Genomic DNA, 19,520 nt, shown 5'->3' with positions numbered 1-19,520 from the left:
CCCGGGAGAAAGTGTATTAAATTGAGTCAGGTAGGGATGGTTTCAAAGAAGTAACTGGGCCAGAAAGTATGGTTAGATTTTGTTATTAACTATGAATTTTTTAAATTTATGAAAACAGAATTAGTCAGATGACTTAAGTTGTATCATAAGTTGGGCTCTCTGGGGAGATGCTGAGATGAGTTAGAAGTACAAAAGATTTATTGCAGAGTGGCACTCGTGAAAGGGAGAGAGCGGAAGCAGGACTGGGCAGGGGGAGCCATGTGACTGCCATGCACGTCTGACAAAGCTTGTCTTCCTAATGTTGAGTAGGTCTTTATACTATGCTTGACTCAGTCTTTGGCTGAGGATGGGCATGGGGGAAGGGGCTGCCCTGAAAATAGTGTAACTTAAGCTTGAAATCTGAGGCAAACCCAAAGTTAACAGCCGGAGGCTATCAGCTAAGTACATGCCTTCAGCTGGGCAGTGGAGTCCTTTCTCGAGGCAGATCTGAAGTGTACCTGCGACTGCCATACATTATAGGATGCCAATTCAACCCAAATTAATCTATAAATTCAATAAAGGATTTTTTTTTGTTAAGCTCAACAATCTTCTTGTAGAAAGTATTTGGAAAAAGAAAGGTTTATGTTTAGCTAAGTAAAATTTCAGGGGAAAAAAGAGCAAAAAGGAGGGATTTGCTCTGTTAAGATAGTCTGTAAGATGATGGTAAATATAAACAACATGGCACTGGTGTAGTCATAGACAAAGAGACCAACTAAGTTCAGAACCAGAGCCATATATAAATAGAAATATGACATATGATAAAAGTGGCATCAAAAATAAATGAGGAAGGGACAGACTATTGTGTATAATTACAGAGAAAAATTGGCTTGCTATCTGGAGAAAAATAAGCTAGATCCCCACCTTACACCAAATAAAGGAATATATTCCAGAGAGAATAACAATCTAAATGTGATTCTCTGGAGAGTAATGAACAATAAAGGAAATAGAAAATGTAGGCTATTTTTGTGAAGTCAAAATGCAGGCTGAGTTTTTAAACAAGAGCCCAAAGGCAACACTGAGAGTGATAAGATTATATCCATCAGCTAGGAGAGAGAACTGGAAGAACCCAAGGAGGAGTTACGTACACTATACAGAATATTCCTAGGATGAGGGCAGCTAAGGAAACCACAAGGAGATATAAGTCTGTTAGGAAGTGTCATTATGACTTGCCTGTCCAAAATATTGTCCCCTGCCTCTACCTCCTTCCTATTTAAAATTAAGCACATATCCTTCAATAAACATTTTTGAGCTCCAGACACTGTTAAGTATAGGAAGTACAAAGACGAATATGCTTGAGTTCTAGTCCTTAAAAAGTGCATAATCTAGTCAGGGAGACAGAGCAGAAAACTGAATGTTTTAACTCCTATCCTACAGGTAGAAACCAAGAGGCATCTACCTTCACCTAGGACATCAGTGAGAAGCTGTTTTTTTTTTTTAATTTAAAAAAAAAAATTTTTATTTTTGAGAGAGAGACACACACAGAGTGAGAATAGGGGATGAGCAGAGAGGGAGACAGAATCTGAAGCAGGTTCCAGGCTCTGAGCTGTCAGCACAGATGTGGGGCTTGAACTCACAAGCCACAAGATGATGACCTGAGCTGAAGTTGGACGCTTAACCGACTGAGCCACCCAGGCACCCCGAAAAGCTGGGTTTTGAGCAATGAGGAAAGTCATTCCAGGCAACATCACTAACAAAGAAACAGGACTTTGAAAGTTTATTGGAAAATGTTAAGTAGGTAACCTAATAGTGGACATTCTGAAATGTTTGTTATTGAATGCAGAAAGTACTTTATGGAGATTATTTTAGTCTTCCCTTAGCAGCATTGATAATCACATTAGCTAATTATCACCTTTGAAGGCACAGCCAAAGAAGTACTAAAGTGATAAGGGGTAAATGCTAATGGTTAAGAAAGAGAAGCATGCTGCAAAGCACTGACGACTAAGTGTGGAGTAGTAACAACTGTATAATGGATTTAGAGGAGGAAGAGGTTGCTGTCAGCTTCATTGGTCAGGGAAGATCTCATGGAAGTGCCAAAGCTTCACTTAATCATTCAAGAATTGAGAACTGACTGTATATATCAGGAGCTGTGCTTGGAGCAGGAACTTCAAAACTCAAAACTACAGTTACTGAAGGATAATCAGATACTTGCAAAAAATAAAGCAATGAGTGTTATGACAGAGGCAAGCATAGGCTGATGTGAGAAAACCTCAGAGGGACTCTTGCTTTAGAGCAGGGAGGTCAGGGATGTCTTTCCAAAGGTGATGCCGTATGCACTGAATTATGATGGATGAGTAGGATTTCATCAAGTGAAAGGGAAGGAAAACCATTCCATTTAGTGAGAGTGGCTCCATTTAGTGAGAGAACACACCTCCCTCAAGGAACATGGAATAATAGCTCAAAGTAATGGCTGAAAGGCAGTGAAGGAAGTTTCTTTTCTTTTTTTTTTAATATTTATTTCTGAGAGGAGGGGAGGGGCAGACACACACACACACAGAATCCAAAGCAGGCTCCAAGCTCTCAGCTGTCAGCACAGAGCCCCTTGCAGGGCTAGCTCAAACTCGTGAACTGTGAGATCATGACCTGAGCCCAAGTTGGATGCCCAACCAATTGAGCCACCCAGGCGCCCCTGTGAAGGAAATTTCTAAGGCAAATAGGTAGAGATTTGATTATGAAAGGCCTTTTATAGAATGTTAAAGAATTTGGAATTCTATCCTGAAGACAACGTGGGAGTTGATGAAGATTGTAAGCAGGGAAGTGACATGATTAGATTCAAGTTTTACAATGATTACTATTAAAGGCAATGCTGATAAAGGCAATTGAAGATGAACTGATAATGGGGGCAGCCTAAGAGGCAGGGAGATTAAAAGGCTATTGCTATTATTTATGGAAAATAAAAAAAGACTTCAAACATATACTAGCAGTGGTACTAAGAATGGGTAAGGTTTGAGCAGCCAGAGAAAGAAGAAGAGGCATTCCTCGTAGAAATGATAGGTATAAATGTTTGGAGAAGGGGAGGGTGAGCAGATCAGTTTGCCTGGAGTATACAGTACTTGACAGAAGAAAAATGATTAGCTTTTGGAAGGCTGGAGCAGAAGGCCAGGTACGGAACAGTTGGTGATGAAGTTGAAAACAATGTTGGAGTCAGCCTGTGACAAACCTATCAAAAAGGCTAAACAATTAGGATGTTGCTTTTCCCATAGCAATATTAAATTAAAAAATCACTTTTAGGGGCGCCTGGGTGGCGCAGTCGGTTAAGCGTCCGACTTCAGCCAGGTCACGATCTCGCGGTCCGTGAGTTCGAGCCCCGCGTCAGGCTCTGAGCTGATGGCTCAGAGCCTGGAGCCTGTTTCCGATTCTGTGTCTCCCTCTCTCTCTGCCCCCTCCCCCATTCATGCTCTGTCTCTCTCTGTCCCAAAAATAAATAAACGTTGAAAAAAAAAATTAAAAAAAAATCACTTTTATTGTGGTAAAATATACATAAAATTTATGACTTTTATCATTTTTAAATGTACAATTCAATGACATTCAGTACATTTACATTGTTGTGCAACCATCAACAATGTTCCTCTCCAGAACTTTTTCCACATCCCAAACTGAAACATTTTACTCATTACAGAATAACTCCCTACCCGCCCAGCACTGGCAACTACCATTCTACTTTGTATCTCTGGGAGTTTGGCTACTCTAGGTACCTCATAAGTGGAATCATACAATATTTGTCCTTTCCTTTCTGGCTTATTTCACTCAGCTAAATCACTTTAATCAACACTCTGATTATTCAGTGGTTGAATTCTAATTTCATTCTACTCTACATGCTATATTTTAAAACAAATGTCTAGCTTTCTTGATAATCTTTCCCACTTATTGCTTAAGGACACTTCAATCTAGCAAATTATAAAAAAGGGCTCCTAAGGGCAATTTTACTCTACCACTATCTATCATTAAAGAGCTTTTCATTGTCTACTTACTCTAAGCGTCTTTATATTGGAAATTATTTTCATTTCATTATAGTTTTACAGGTACCAGACCTTTTGCAAAATCCCACCTAGTAACTTTTTTTAAATTTTATTTATTACTTTGAGAGAGAGAGCGCGTGCGGGAGCAGGGAAGGGGCAGGGAGAGAGAGAGACAGACAGACACAGAATCTGAAGTAGGTTCTAGGCTCTGAGCTGTGAGCACAAAACCCAACGGAGGCCTTAACTCGTGAACCGGGAGATCACGACCTGAGCCAAAGTCGGAGGCTCAACGACTGAGCCACCCAGGCGCCTCCTACCCCGTCCCCGCCCCCACCTCCACCTAGCACCTTAATGATAGTAAATAATAGCAAATAGACCAACTCAGGCAGGATCCAAACTTCCTCAGAAGGGAAGTTAATGTAGGATGCTGATATGAAGGCTCTGTCTTTTGATACTATTTATTTTCCCTATCTGTGACTGAATCGGCTCTACATAAAGAGAATTAAAAACACACTGTTCTTATCTTTAGCCAGGGAAAAGTCTGAAGTTTCAGATGCTTGAAAACTATTAGAGAACTAATAAGATTATCTCACCTTTCTTTTGGGGCATCCCTAGATCATTACTGTTCTACCATCAAGTTGAGTAATTCTGGACAAAACACTAATCCTCTGGAAGTTTCACTGGGTTAGATTATACCAGCCTCTGCTTCCCAACCTTGTCCACACCACAGCACACACTATACGGTATTGCAGGACACTGAGATAAACGGAGGAGGCAGTACAGCACACCTGGAACCCACTGGCCGCCGTGCGTCCTCGCACAACGTGTAGACGCTCTCAAGGAGCGCTCCAGTCCGCAGGTTCGTTCCGGCTGATGCGCCACAGCCGTCTATACACAGGACGAGTGGGGCTCCCGCTGTTTCTGAAGTCAGAGGCCTTTCCCTCCGTGCATAAAAATAAAGTCTTTATTCCATAAGCGGACCAAAGCGTAAAAAGGCACAAAGGCCTCAAACGAGGCAAATACGCAAAATATCAAAGTACCGCACTCGCCCAGCGCGCTCTCCGCCGAGCTTACGTCTCTTCCCAGCAGGCTCCGGGAGTCACCGCGAGACTTCATCAATTCTCGCGAGATTTATCGGCAGCCATCTTCTTGGGGGTGCTGGGAGCCGGGAAGACCCCCCGAATCGTTCCCATTGAGCTGCCCTTCGTTTTCGCCTTCTTCACTTTTGCCTGTTCTGCGTTGCCAACACCACCTGGTTCCGAGGCTGAGAGAAAGCTCGGATCTGGGCGCGTGTCGACCTCCCGGTCCAAGAAGATTTGCTTGGGTGGAGGGAAAGGGGAGGGCTCGGGCAAACCGTTGCTGCCTCAGCCCGGGCCGGGGTCCGGGGACGGGGAGCTCCTGGCACCCCGTGGATTCGCGGCCTGCGACGGTACCCGCAGAGCTGTTCGCCGATCCGGGCTCGCGGGAACCTGCCACCTGCGCCTCCCACCGCGGCCCACGCGGGCGGCGCGCGGAGGAGGGGGCGGGGGCAGCGGCGGCTGTAGCGGCCGAGACCTGGGCGGGCGGAGGAGTGTGACGGGCCTCGGGGCCGCTGTGGATGGTTTCTAAAATGATCATTGAAAACTTCGAGGCACTCAAGTCCTGGCTCAGCAAGACTCTCGAGCCCATGTGAGTATCCGGGGGCTATCTCCTTGCAGGGATGGAAGTGGGAGATAGGCGGACACATAGATCTGTGCAGTTTCCCCCAAGTGCCTGTGATGGAGGCCGAAGCGGTGAACGGAGGTCCCAGGGTTTTTTTGTTTTCTCCTTCTTTTCCACCGTCGCTCCCAGGTTTAGGAGAGCCTGAGCTGACCTTTATCTTATCACCGAGTTGGTCCTTGAACTGGTATCTTCTCTTGTTTTCCCGTTATGTGTAGATCGACCCCAAGCCGCGCACACATTTGACGAGGGCCCCCAAATCGGTTTCCTTTCGTTTAATGAATCCAATCATAACGTCTTGCCCACAGACTAATATACCTTGTTTCTTTAAGTGAAGTGAAGTGGCCCTTATTAGGGATTAGGGCAGTTGTAGTGCAGGCCACTCACGTTTTACATAAATACAGTCCCTGAAAGAAAGGCCACGTTTCCCATGTGCTATCTGGCTCATCCGCACCTCTTCTAACTGATTGAAGATGTAACAGGTGCTAAGGTACCCAGTAAGATTCCCTTTTCCCACCTACACGTTTGTTAAGTTGGAGAGGAGGAAGAAAATGTTATCTATCCATATGGAATATTTAGCAGTTTTAAGTGGGTTGCTGTAGATGGATTGTGTGTGTGTGTGTGTGTGTGGAGATTTGTGTGTTCAGGGTGCCGGAATGTTTTAGATTGAAAAAATGAGTGTTTTAAGGATTTGTCTTTACAGTAATACATACAAAATATATCTTGATCCAGGTGCTTTATCAAGATTGGTTGATTTATAGTAAACAACTTAAAATATGGAAAATCCACTCTATTAATGAGTTTATCCAGTGCCTGCTATGTACTCTGGAAGGCTTTGGTAGAGCTTTTAAATTCCGAAGTTGACAAGACAATAATAAAGGAGTATTAGATAACTTCAGATAAAAATAGGAATGGCGGTTGTAATAATACAGGATCATATAAAAGCGTGATTAGAAGACTTCTCACAGGAGTTAGCGTTTGAACAACACTTAGGAGAAAACCATCTGTGTCAGAGTCTGGAGAAAGACTTTTCCTTGCAGAAGGAACAGCAGGTGCAAAGGCCCTTTAGCAGATATGATCACGGTGTGTTCCAGGAAGACAAAGAAGGCAATGTGACTGCAAGGAACCTTGTGATGGGGGTGGGAGAGAATGGAAGGACATGAAATTGGAGAAGTTGTCAGGGAAAATTATGTAGGATTTTCTAGGCCATGGTCAAGAGCTAGGATTTCATTTATAATGAGAAGACCTTAGATAATTTAAAGCAGGCAGGGACTGGTTTGAACTCTTTTTTTTTTTTTTTTTAAATATGTTTATTTATTTTTGAGAGAGAGAGAGAGACAGAGCATGAGCAAGGGAGGGAGGGTAGAGAGGGAGACACAGAATCTGAAGCAGGCTCCAGGCTCAGAACTGTCAGCACAAAGCCCGACGGGATCCTGACCTGAGCCACGAGATCATGACCTGAGCTGAAGTCAGATGCTTAACCAACTGAGCAACCCATGTGCCCCTCATTTGATCTTGTTTTTTTTTTTTTAATTTTAATTTAATTTTAATTTATTTTACTCTTGAGAGAGAGAGGGAGATACAGAATCCGAAGCAGGCTCCAGGCTCTGAGCTGTCAGCACAGAGCCCGACGTGGGGCTTGAACTCACAAACTGTGAGATCATGACCTGAGCCGAAGTCGGACGCTTAACGGACTGAGCCACCCAGGCCTGTTCTTGTTTTAATGCTGCCTGCTTTGTGGAGATTAAGGGGGCAGGCATTAATGTGAGGAGACTGTTCTGAGGGCATTGTAGGCAGAAATGTGAGTAGTTTGTATTAGAGTGGTAGTGGAAACAACAAAATATGTTTTATAAGTGGATCTTATAGAACTTGCTGATATTGATTGGATGTGGGAGATGAGGGAAAGGGAAATCAAGGATGATGACCAAGAAGTTAGCAACTGGATGGGTGATGATAGAGAAGGCTGGGAGAACACATTGAGGGGAGGAGGAAAGATAGTTGGTTTTGATCAGTAAATATAGTGTTTGTTATACATCTGAGTTAGATGTCAAATAAGTTGTTGGGTTATGAGTCTAGAACTCAGGTGAAGACTAGAGAAATTTGGAGTCATGCAGATAGTATTTGAAACTATGGAGTTGTGGGAGATTTCCTAATTAAGAATGTGTTGATAGGGAAGAAAGGAGGGCCAAGGTCTGAGGTAGAAGGTTGAGATTTATGTTACTAAAGAAACAAAAGAGGTGAGTTGTCAACTTGATGGGATGTTACAGAATGGCTGAAAAGGATGAAGGCAGATAAGTGGCCCTTAAGTTTGGAACGGTAGAAGTCATTGGTAGCCTTAGCAAAACAGCTTCATTGAAGTGGGGTGCTCTAGATCCCTTATTTCAGCAAATGGAGAGAAAATACGCAACAGTGTAGTGTAGTAGTTGAGAGGACAAACTCTGGAACCAGAATGGCTGGCTTTGAATATCGTCTCTGCCACTTTGCCAGCTGTTTAAAATTGGGTAAATTACTTAACTCACTGCCTCCTGTTTCCTCATCTGTATGGGGGAAATAATGAATATGTATTAATCTTTGAACACTGCCTGGCTTGTAATTAGTGTTCAATAAGTACTAGGTGAACAGAAAACTTAAAATGTTTTAAGTTGAAATAGCATTCCTTTTTAAAAAAACTTTTTTGAATATAGTTTACACATAATGTTACATTAGCTTTAGGTATACAATATGGTGATCCAGTATCTTTATATTTTATGCCATAATCTAAAAGAAGGTTATTTATAGTTACTTCATGTGTATGCTTGTGTTTTTATTCAGTTTTAATAAAGCATATAGTTACTTCATGTGTATGCTTGTGTTTTTATTCAGTTTCAGGTATCATATAGCTTACTCAGATGACTGTAGCACTGCAGTCATTACTGGTAGAATAAATAAGGCACTGCTAGCTAGAGTACAGCCTAAACCCTGGTAGGAATTGGAATTGGTCCTTTCATAATGTACATTGCTGTAGTAAAATTGAGCCCTTATCCAAGTTCCTGTCCCTTTAATTGCATTTCAGATGAATTCTTGGTAACTTTGAAAGCTAATTCCAATTATTTAAGATTTGTGGTTTCTAACCTTGGTTTTGTGAAACTTTAAGGTGTATTTGTTATCTGAAAGGATTTTTTTGTTTTACTTTAAAACTATAATTGCCAAATAGCACCTGTTTGAAGGAGAACATTTGAAGGACCAAGGGTAAGATGTAACTCAGAACTTGTATGGAACTATCTAGCTACTCATGCTAGTAAAGCATCTCATGGTTTTGGACTTCCTCTGCATTTTGAGTATGTTAATTCAGCAAACATTGAGTACTTAATCTACTTTGTACTGAGCGGTGTGTTAGATATTGGGGATAGTGGGAAATGAGCAGAGAGGACTATCTTCGAATTGTTTACCACTTAGCAGGGAAGACGTGTTGAACAAGTAATTACAAGGCCAGTGAGTGTTACTAAGTCCAGAATGCTGTCAAAATATATGTCTGGGAGGTCAGGAAAGTCTTTGCTGATATGGTAACATTTGATCTTAGCCTGCAAGGATGAAGAGCAGTTTGCTAGGCCAAAAAGATGGGAATTCGGAGAACTGTGAAAGCATCCTAGATTTTGAAAAACAGATTGTATGAAAGCCCAAAAATGGAAGAAAAAAAGTGTCTTGGGGAAATTGAAACAAGTTGGAAAAAATAAAAAAAAAAGCAAAGGGAAGAATAGCAGTGGATAGCTCAGAGAGAGAAGCAGGAACATTCAAGACTTTGTTGAGTCATGTTAAGGATTTTGGATGTTAATTGAAGGATAGTGGGAAGCCAGTGAAGGGTTTTAGAAGCCAGAGAGCTTTCAGATTGACATAAAAACAAACACGAAACCCAGCCTGGTTGCACTGTTTTGGCATGAAATGAAAGTTGGCAGATCTGCATTTAATGATTGTAAGGTCTGTAGATATGTCAGGGTTTTGAGTTTTGTGGGTTTTTCACATAAATTATTGAAAATGTAGGTGTTAAAATTGGCATCTTAAAATACTTAAGATTGATACTATATTCTCAAACATTTGCTTAGTCATGCTTGCTAATAATAAAATGAAATTAGATGTTGGTCTTTAACATTCATTTCTTTTTGCTAATTTGAAGTCCTGGAAAAAATTTTAAGTTTTTTTTTTTTTTTTTTTTTTTTTTTTTTGATGTTCGGTTTTTCTGTTTTTGTTTTCTAAACAGAAAAGATTTTCTGCTGTATTCTAAGACGTTTTTATGAGTTTACACATCACCAAGTGTGGTAATTTAATAAAATCATGGACTTTTTTTAGCTGGAGGGAAGCCTTAAAATCAAGTAAAAATAAAAAAAAAAACTCCTTAATTTTTCAAAAAATGGAGAGGCAGATAGACTTAATGGTGTACCCTTATTTTGTGACCTTAATAGTAAAGAACACAATGCCGCGTTTTGTCCTCCTGCTGCTGTGTAGTGCTGTGGAGGTAATGTGTAGTGGAAAGAAGCCAAGCTTTGATCCACGTGGACTGGTGTTCACATCTCAGTTCTGCCACTTAGTGAGTAATCTAAGCAAATGAACCTCCTCTTTCCTTACTGGTATAATAGGTAGAATTATACTTCTTCTGTAGTTGAAAGAATTGAGACACATTTTTAAGAGTTTACCCCTTCGACCTTCCTTAAATACTGCTTGGTTGAACACAAATAGGTTACATTACTTGCTACTGTTACTATTATCACTACCACTGCTGCTGGCTACCCACCTGTATTTGCATACATTGTTGAAAGGTTTTGTATTACTTCCAAGTTCTATGAGGTAAGCACTGTTACCTCCATTTTGCAAGTGATGCCACTGGGGCACTGAAGCAGGAAGTTAAGGTACTTGTCCAGAGTCACACAGCTAGCTATAGCATGTGACTAAACAGTAATTTAAACTCAGACTTTTTTGATTGTAGAGCCATGTTCTTAATTTACTACTACACAATACCATGTATTCTTTCTTGTAACTGTATGCACTTTTTACTGTTACATTTTCATAATACTAGCTGTAATTATAAAGGAATAAAGTTCTAAAGTGTCATGGTTATCAGTGCTTTACAGTGTAAGAAAGAAACCTCTTCGGGAACTTTTGTAGTCTTTCTCCCTTCACTCACACTTGTTAACTATACCTTTCTCACCACGTTACAATTATTTTTGTTCCTGTTTTACAGGAAGAACTGAAAGGTGGTCTTTTTACTCCTGAACTTTATTCCTGTTTCCCTCCTTTGATCTTTCTCTTTTTACAGACCCTTTTGGGCTTAGAAACTCATTTTCCTGGTCTTTAAGGAAGAAGAACTCAGCAACAGTAGTAGTGAAAACAAAAAAATAAAATCATACTTCTAGTTACTTTCATACTAGCTTTAGCTTTCTTTTCCTTTTACTAGTAAATCTAGAAATAGTAGTCTTTATTTTTTCATTCCTTTGCCCCAACTATTTACTTCTTAATCCCTTGTCATGTAGTTTTTTTCTGTTTATATTCAAACCAAATTGCATATTTCAGCGTTACCAATTTATGTTAATTAAATGTAGAGATTTTTATATAAATTTTATATTCTTTGTCCTATATGTATAACATTTAACAATGTTGATGCTGCCTTTTTAACATCACATATCTTGAATCTCTAATGCATTGCTTCTCTTTCTTCGCAAATCAGCCCTACCCTTTTTAGTTCTTTTTCTTGCCTTTTAATTGTATTTTTTCAAGTTCTGTTTCCATGCCTTTTTTTCCTCAACTGTTTCTACTCCTGTCCTCTCTTGCACATTCATTTTCATGGATGGTTTCTATTATAATCTGTGCCAGTGGTTCTTAAAAACCGTGTGTGTGTGTGTGTGTGTGTGTGTGTGTGTGTGTGTGTTGTAGAGTCTTTGAAAGTTTGATTAAAGACTTCCTTCCTTAGGATATTGCATATGCTATATACACATTTGCATTGAATTTCAGAGCTTTTCCAAGAGAGCCTCTAGTTTCTGCATTACTTTTCCACATATGTACCTTTAGACTTGATCACTCTTCAAAGCCTTAACCTCTTATTCCAGTTGCTAGCTAAATACCCACCTGGTTCTCCCATGAACTTCAAATTACATTTCTGAGAATAAATGTTCTCTGAATTCACTGATTTCCATTTCATTTCCTCAGATTTTCCAGGCTTGGAATTTTATTTTTTGGCTTTTCCTTACTTCATTCCTTTCCTGCATCAGTTAATCATTAGGTCTGTTTCTTTCTTTCCTGTTTTTTTTTTTTTTCAACGTTTATTCATTTTTGAGAAACAGAGCGAGACAGAGGGCACCTGGGAGAGGGGCAGAGAGAGAGGAAGACGCAGAATCCAAAGCAGGCTCCAGGCTCTGAGTTGTCAGCACAGAGCCCAGTGCAGGGCTCGAACTCACGAACCGTGAGATCATGACCTGAGCTGAAGGTGCCCCTGTCTCTCTCTTTTAATAATTCTTAATAATGACATTGCTCAGTAGGGGGCCTTGCACTCCTTACCTAAACTTTTGGGTTTTTTCTCCCCTCTAGTTCCATCCTGGATGCCCAGCCTTGTTTATATCTTCTTGTCCAATCAAAATCTTTAGCACTCCTAAATAAGTTGCGTACATTTAGACTTGGCTTTCAAACATATACAGTAATCTGCTTACCTTTCCAGTTTGTATCTTCCTATTTTTTGTGTGTGTGTCTTAATTTCAGCAAGGCTGAACTTTCATTGTGATTCTGTATCATCACATTTGTATCATGTGTACATTTGTGATACATTTGTGATACATTTGTATCCTGTGTGTCATGTATATGTGATTCTGTATCATCACATACTGTCCCCTTTTCCCAACTTTTAGAAGGTAACATTGAGCGCTTATCTTATGCTAATCATGGTGTATTCATTGAGTGTGAGCTAGATTCTGTTATCTCAGTTTTTTTTTTTTTTAATTTTTTTTTTCAACGTTTATTTATTTTTGGGACAGAGAGAGACAGAGCATGAACGGGGGAGGGGCAGAGAGAGAGGGAGACACAGAATCGGAAACAGGCTCCAGACTCTGAGCCATCAGCCCAGAGCCTGACGCGGGGCTCGAACTCATGGACCGCGAGATCGTGACCTGGCTGAAGTCGGACGCTTAACCGACTGCGCCACCCAGGCGCCCCTGTTATCTCAGTTTTAAATATGAGGAGATTGAGTCTTAGGAAGATTAAGTAATATGCTTCATTCATAGCTAATAAATGATGGAGACAAGATTTGAAACAAGACATTTTGATATTAGAGCCTTGTAGATTATGATATACTGCCTTTCTCTGTTTCACTTCTATATAAGTTGAAATCAAAGGTCAAGGATGATTCTAGTTCTTCCAGGAAGTTATTTATAAGATCCATCCATTTGGAAGGCGTGACATGATTCTCCGCCTGGAACTAGTTTGTGTCGATTGTGACAGTCATCACTTGCACACTTGTTTAGTAATCCTTATTGTATTTAAAAAAAATTTTTTTTTCAACGTTTATTTATTTTTGGGACAGAGAGAGACAGAGCATGAATGGGGGAGGGGCAGAGAGAGAGGAAGACACAGAATCGGAAACAGGCTCCAGGCTCTGAGCCATCAGTCCAGAGCCTGACGCGGGGCTCGAACTCACGGACCGTGAGATCGTGACCTGGCTGAAGTCGGACGCTTAGCCGACTGCGCCACCCAGGCGCCCAATCCTTACTTATTTTAGCTTCATTATTAGAATCTCAGGTTCTTGAAAGTAGACTCCAAGTCTTAAATTTTAAATGTCTTCCTGTTGTGTACAGCACCGAGTACAATACCTTGTGTGTGGTATGTTTAAATGCACTGGTTGATATTTGTAGTTTATATAACCATAACCTAAGCAGAAACGAGTGTAAACTATAAAATGTGCCATACGTTAGGGGCACCTCGGCTTTCTCAGTTGATTAATGTTCCTGCTTAGAGGTTGTGATCTCACGGTTTGTCAATTCAAGCCCCGAATCGGGCTCTGTGCTGACAGTGCAGAGCCTCCTTGGGATTATCTCCCTCCCTCTCTCTGTGCCCCTCCCCCGCTTATTCTCATTCTCTCACTCTCTGTCTCAAAATAATAAATAAATAAACTTAAAAAAAAAGAATCTACCGTACTTTAGAATTTTATTTCAGAGCAGCAGATATATGAGCAGTTTGAAAAGTTATTAATTCCTGGGTCTCTTTCTCTTTATTTTTACTTCATAGCATCTTCAGATTATGTAAAGCTTAAGTGATTTTTTTTTTAGGGGGAAAGGACAGTGAAGAGTATTAATGACATTTACTCAAAGCATTTTTGAATACTGTTATGTGCAAGCTGCTGGCCTCCATGGAGCTGCCCGGAAAAGAATTAATATATGGTAATTCTAGTCTAATGAATTTTACAGCTGGTAGAAGAGTTTTTCTATAATTAATTATTGGCTAAAATATTTTTCATTGCCTTCTTCATCCCTTTAACATTTGTTGAGTTGACTCATCACCACATTTCACTGCTGCATAGCAACTTGGCTTTTCCATGTGAACGCTGACTAGTTAAAATGGATTTAGCATTTTCTATATGTTTTAGCACTTTCTTACCTTGGGCTTATAATGTTTTCAAATAAAATTATTCTATATGCATAAATCAAGAGACAGGGATAGTATTATTAGCAAAACAGAAAATAAGATATTCCAGTGTTTGGTGTCTAACATCAAGAATGACTAATTCAGGCGTGAGCTAAATGGTTCCTGGGAATTTTTTGTCTTCCTCCTGCTTCCTTAGCCCCAGAAACTAGAAAATGAGAGAAATGAGTGGACGGTATAAGCCCTCCCCTACCAGACTTATTACTTACTCCCATTACCTCTTCTCAGTGGAAAAATCTCAGTGGAAAAATCCTCAGTTAGTCTACAAATAATAACCTCAAATTGATAAAAGTTTATTTTTAACTTGGAGTCATATTTACTATTGTATATGTGTGTGAAATAATGAAATTCACTTGAAATCTGGTACTCAGTGATTCTTGAGCTATTTTACCAACATACAAGCAAATAAGTTTATGTATTCTTTCTGCTTCTTATATAATTAGTATCATACTTGGATGTCATTCTGTATAATACATAAAAGTGTTGTCTTTTTTTTAAGGCTGCATAGTATTTCAGTGGATATGCCATAATTTAACCATCTGTATTGATGAACTGAATAAATACTATTGTAGTGTGTACATTTATCACATGACGCACCCATATATACCCATCACTTAGGTTCTGCTGTTAACATTTTAGTGTACGTGCCACTATCCTTTGATTTTTTCAAAGTAAATTGCAAATGTCAGTGAATTTACCCCTAAATACTTATCATGCATATCATAGGAGTTCAGTATTTGTAATTTTTAAAAAGTTGATATAATTTATATACAGATCTTAAAGTCTACTCTTTGATAACTTTGACAAATGCATACATCTTTGTAACTCAATTCCCTATTAAAATAAAGAAGATTACCCTCATTCTGGAAAGTTTCCTCATTCTCCTCCCCATACTCCCATCTATCCATACAAACAATCACTATTCTGATTTTTTTTAATTTACTATATATTAATTTTGCCTATTATGGAACTTCATATAAATGGAATTTTAAAATGGGTACTCCTGAACAAGACTTGTTTTTACTTCTCAAGATGTTCTTGAGATTTATCCATATTGTTGCATATATCTGTAGCTCCTTTTTATTGCTACGTAGTATTCCATTGTCCAGTGCATGCTGTGTAGTTATAATAATGCCCATGCTATTTTTAGTTTTGACTAGTTAATTGGACACAGTTTTTGTTTTTAATCAAAAATAATACATATTTGTAATAAAATTTGAACAGTATAGAAATATAAACTAAAAGTGAGTCTTCCTAGCCCCTTCTTGATCCCTGTACATAAATACATAATTGTATATATATAAAAATATACACGTATTATGTTTATTTAGGTGTGTACAGTTGACCTTTGAACAACCCTGGTTTAAATTGCATGGGTCCATTTATACATGGATATTTTACAGCATTTTGGATGTATTTTCGTAATAACTCTCAACATTTTCTTTTATCTAGCTTTATTGTAAGAATACAGTATGTAATCATATATAACATACAAAATGTGCGCTAAATGACTGTTTCTGCTCAGGTCATGATCTCACTGTTTGTCACATCCGTGGGTGGCTCATTCCGTTAAGTGTCCAATTCAGGTCAGGTCTTGAACTCAGGGTCATGAGTTCAAGCCCCACATTGGGCTTTTCCTGTGCATGGAGCCTACTTTAAAAAAAAAAAAAAGAAGAAGAAGAAACAAAGATGTTTGCAGGAGTCAAAAGTTATACACAGATTTTTGACTGTGTGGGGTTGGTGCTTCTAACCCTTGTTAGTTCAAGAGCTGACTGTAATTTTTTAACATAGGATAATTTTATTCATTTTTACTGTAACTGATATTACAGGTAACAGACGTGCTACATATCCTCTCTTATGAGTATATTCTTAAGTAGTTTCCTGTGTTGTTTTGTTTTTTTCCCAGTGGTTCCATAGTATTATGTTATGGGAATATACTATAATTTGCTTTTTTTTTTTTTTAATTTTTAATGTTTATTTTTGAGAGAGACAGAGTATGAGAGGGGGAGGGGAAGAGAGAGAGGAAGACACAGAATCTCAAGCAGGCTCCAGGTTCTGAGCTTTTAGCACAGAGCCCAATGTGGGGCTCAAACTCATGAACCGGAAGATCATGACTGGAGCTGAAGTCAGACACTTAACTGCCTGAGCCACCCAGGAACCCCTATAGTTTGTTTTAATAGTGCTTTATGTAAGACATGGTCATTAACTTTTTAGGAAAAAAACACCTTAGTGGGGTGCCCTGGTGGCTCAGTCGGTTCAGCGTCTGACTTCATCTCAGGTTATGATCTCACAGTTTGTGAGTTTGAGCCCCTGCTTGGGATTCTCACTCTCCTCTGTCTCTGCCCCTTCCCCACTTGCACTTTCTGTCTCAAAATGAATAAACAAACTTAAAGGAAGAAAAACATTAACTTATTTTCTTAAAGTATTAAATTCCTGCACATAGTTACAAGAAGGAAAACTTCCCAGAAGGCTTTGAAATGAAAAGTTAAAGTCCTCTTCATATTTCCTACCCTAGCATTGTTAATATGTAGTGTTTATACTTTTAAAACAGCTGATTCCAGTTTTATTGAGTGATTCTTCCAATATTCTTGTCATTTAGTTCATGTCCTAGGTTTTTTTTACTTTATAAATAACTGCAATGAACATCTTCCTGTATGTAGTTTGTTTCTTTTCTCTTTCTCTCCCTTATTCTTTCCTTCCTTTCCCTCCCTCTCTTTCATTCTATATCTCTCTCCCCTTCCCTCCCTTCTCTTTTTTCTTTGTTTCTCCTCACCCCCACTCCCAGTCTCATTAGAGAAGAATTCTTTTCCAGATGTCACCTAATGCTGCTGTTGGAGGCCTTTTTAACATTAAGAGATGTGTATTTGAAAGCTTAACCAGGTGTACTTTTGGTGGTGGTGGTTTAAATCCAGTAGTTCAGATGAACTTGTTTTATGAAGTTGCGTACCGTGTTGTGGCAAGTAATTTCTCTAGTTTTCTTGCCTCAGCCATTTAAAAAGTGGCAGAAGGAGAGATAATATGTCTGTATAAATTCTGGTCTGTTTTTGCTTTGTAACTTTCTGTGTCCTGCTATTTCCTACACTCCCTGCTTCTATGCCTACATTCCCCAGTTACTACTTTTCCATTGCTTATGCAATTTCCATTGCTGGCAATTAAAAAGTTGTTATGAAAAAACGTCTTTACAAACCTTAAATATAAGGTTCATACAAATCTTTTTTTTTTTTTAATTTTTTTTTCAACGTTTATTTATTTTTGGGACAGAGAGAGACAGAGCATAAACGGGGGAGGGGCAGAGAGAGGGAGACACAGAATCAGAAACAGGCTCCAGGCTCTGAGCCATCAGCCCAGAGCCCGACGCGGGGCTTGAACTCACGGACCGCGAGATCGTGACCTGGCTGAAGTCGGACGCTTAACCGACTGCGCCACCCAGGCGCCCCAGGATTCATACAAATCTTAAAAAGTTACTGCACATGATAAATAATTGAATGATTACAAATTATGCATATAAGCATTAAAATATGCAGTTCAGCAGGTCATTTGTTGCTCTTTGTAATAGTTTCTTTTAATTGAATAAATTTGCTGGGTAACTTTGTGTAAGTTTAAGGTATAAAGCATGTTATTTTGATACATTTATATATTTTCATATGTATGATTGCCAGTGTAGTGATACTTATCACATAATTATAATACAATATTATTGTCAGTGTCCATTATGTTGTGAATCAGGTCTCCATGACCTATTTACTATTATTTACGAGTTGTACCCTTAAACACCATCACTCTTATCTCCCTTCTCCCCCCACCCCCACCCATTCCCTGGTAACTATCATTTTACTCTGTCTTTAATAGAGTTAACTTTTTTAGATTTCAGTGTAATGTGCTGAAAGTCCATCCATGTTGTCAAAAAGGGAAGATATCTTCCTTTCTTGTGGCTGAATAATATTCCATTGTGTATATGTACCATATCTTTTTTATCCTTTTATCTGTCCACGGACATTTGAGTTCTTTTCAGATCTTGGCCATTGTGAATAGTGTTATGATTAAAATGGGAATTCATATATCTCATCAAAATCCTGTTTTCGTTTTCTTTGGGTATATACCCAGAAGTGGAATCATTGGCTTGAATGATAGATCTTTTAAAATTTTTTGAGGAACCTCCGTGTTACTTTTTGTAGTGGTTGGGCCAGTTTATGTTCCCACCAATAATGTAGAAGGGTTATCTTTTCACTACATCCCTACCAGCATCTGTCATTTCTTGTCTTGTCAGTGGTAGCTATTCTAATATGTGTGAGGCAGTATCTTGTTGTTTCTGCATTTCCCTGATGATTAGTGCTATTTAGCGTCTTTTCCATGTGTCTGTTGACCATTTTGATGTCCACTTTGGGCAAATGGCTGTTTAGTTCTCATTTTTTAATTGGAATGTTTGGTTTTGTTTGTGTTTGAGTGACCGTGTTCTTACATCTTTTGGATATTAACCGCTTCCAATTTATGCTTTACAAAAATCTTCTCCCTTACTGCAGGTTGTCTTCATTTTGTTGACAGTTTTGTTTGTTCTGCAGAAACTTTTTAGTTTGATGTAGTCCCACTTGTTTGTTTTTGCTTTTGTTGCTTTTGCTTTTGGTGTCTGCTTCAAAAACTCATTGCCAAGACCTATGTCAAGGAGTTTATCACGTATATTTTCCTCTAGGAGTTTCATGGTTTCTGGTCTTAAGGTTAGACCTTTAGTCTATTTTGAGTTAATTTGTGTATATGGTATAAGATACTGGCCCAGTTTTATTTATTTATTTTTTTGCATATGGCTGTCCCAGTTTTTCCAACACCATTTTCAAATTATTATTTTTATTTTGAGAGAGAACATGAATGGGAGAGGGGCAGAGAGAGAGGGAGAAAGAATCACAAGCAGATTCCACACTGTCAGCACAGAGTCCCCACATGGCACTCCATCCCACGAACCATGAGATTGTGACCTGAGCTGAAATCGAGTTGGATGCTTAATCAACTAAGCCACGCAGGTCCCCCTCCCAACACCATTTATTGAAGAGACTATAGACTGTCCTTTCCCCATTGTGAATTCTTGGCTCCTTTATTATAAATTAATTGGCCATTTGTGTGTGGGTTTATTTCTGGGCTTTATTCTGTTCTGTTGATCTGTGTGTCTGTTTTTATGCCAATACC

The 19,520-nt window shown here is 39.2% G+C and overlaps 1 protein-coding gene across 20 annotated transcripts in view; it reads left to right on the top strand.

Moving 5' to 3' along the window:
• Positions 1 to 5,128: 5,128 nt before the first annotated feature.
• RBM26 (RNA binding motif protein 26) overlaps positions 5,129 to 19,520 on the top strand; it is an 86,721-nt gene continuing 72,329 nt past the window's right edge. For 13 of the 20 annotated variants that reach the window (XM_047870625.1, XM_047870616.1, XM_047870581.1 and 10 more), the window contains exon 1: positions 13,983 to 14,083. In XM_047870625.1, coding sequence (XP_047726581.1) covers positions 13,998 to 14,083 — 86 coding nt within the window. In that variant the 5' untranslated portion in view covers positions 13,983 to 13,997. Of the gene's footprint in view, positions 5,664 to 13,982; positions 14,084 to 19,520 lie in introns of those variants that run through there. The other 7 variants (XM_047870656.1, XM_047870648.1, XM_047870608.1 and 4 more) reach the window with 1 other exon arrangement.

This window comes from Prionailurus viverrinus, chromosome A1, assembly GCF_022837055.1.
Source record: "Prionailurus viverrinus isolate Anna chromosome A1, UM_Priviv_1.0, whole genome shotgun sequence".
Taxonomy (NCBI): domain Eukaryota; kingdom Metazoa; phylum Chordata; class Mammalia; order Carnivora; family Felidae; genus Prionailurus; species Prionailurus viverrinus.
The sequence above is the reverse complement of the archived record's forward strand: the minus strand, read 5'-3'. Positions and strand labels throughout refer to the sequence as shown.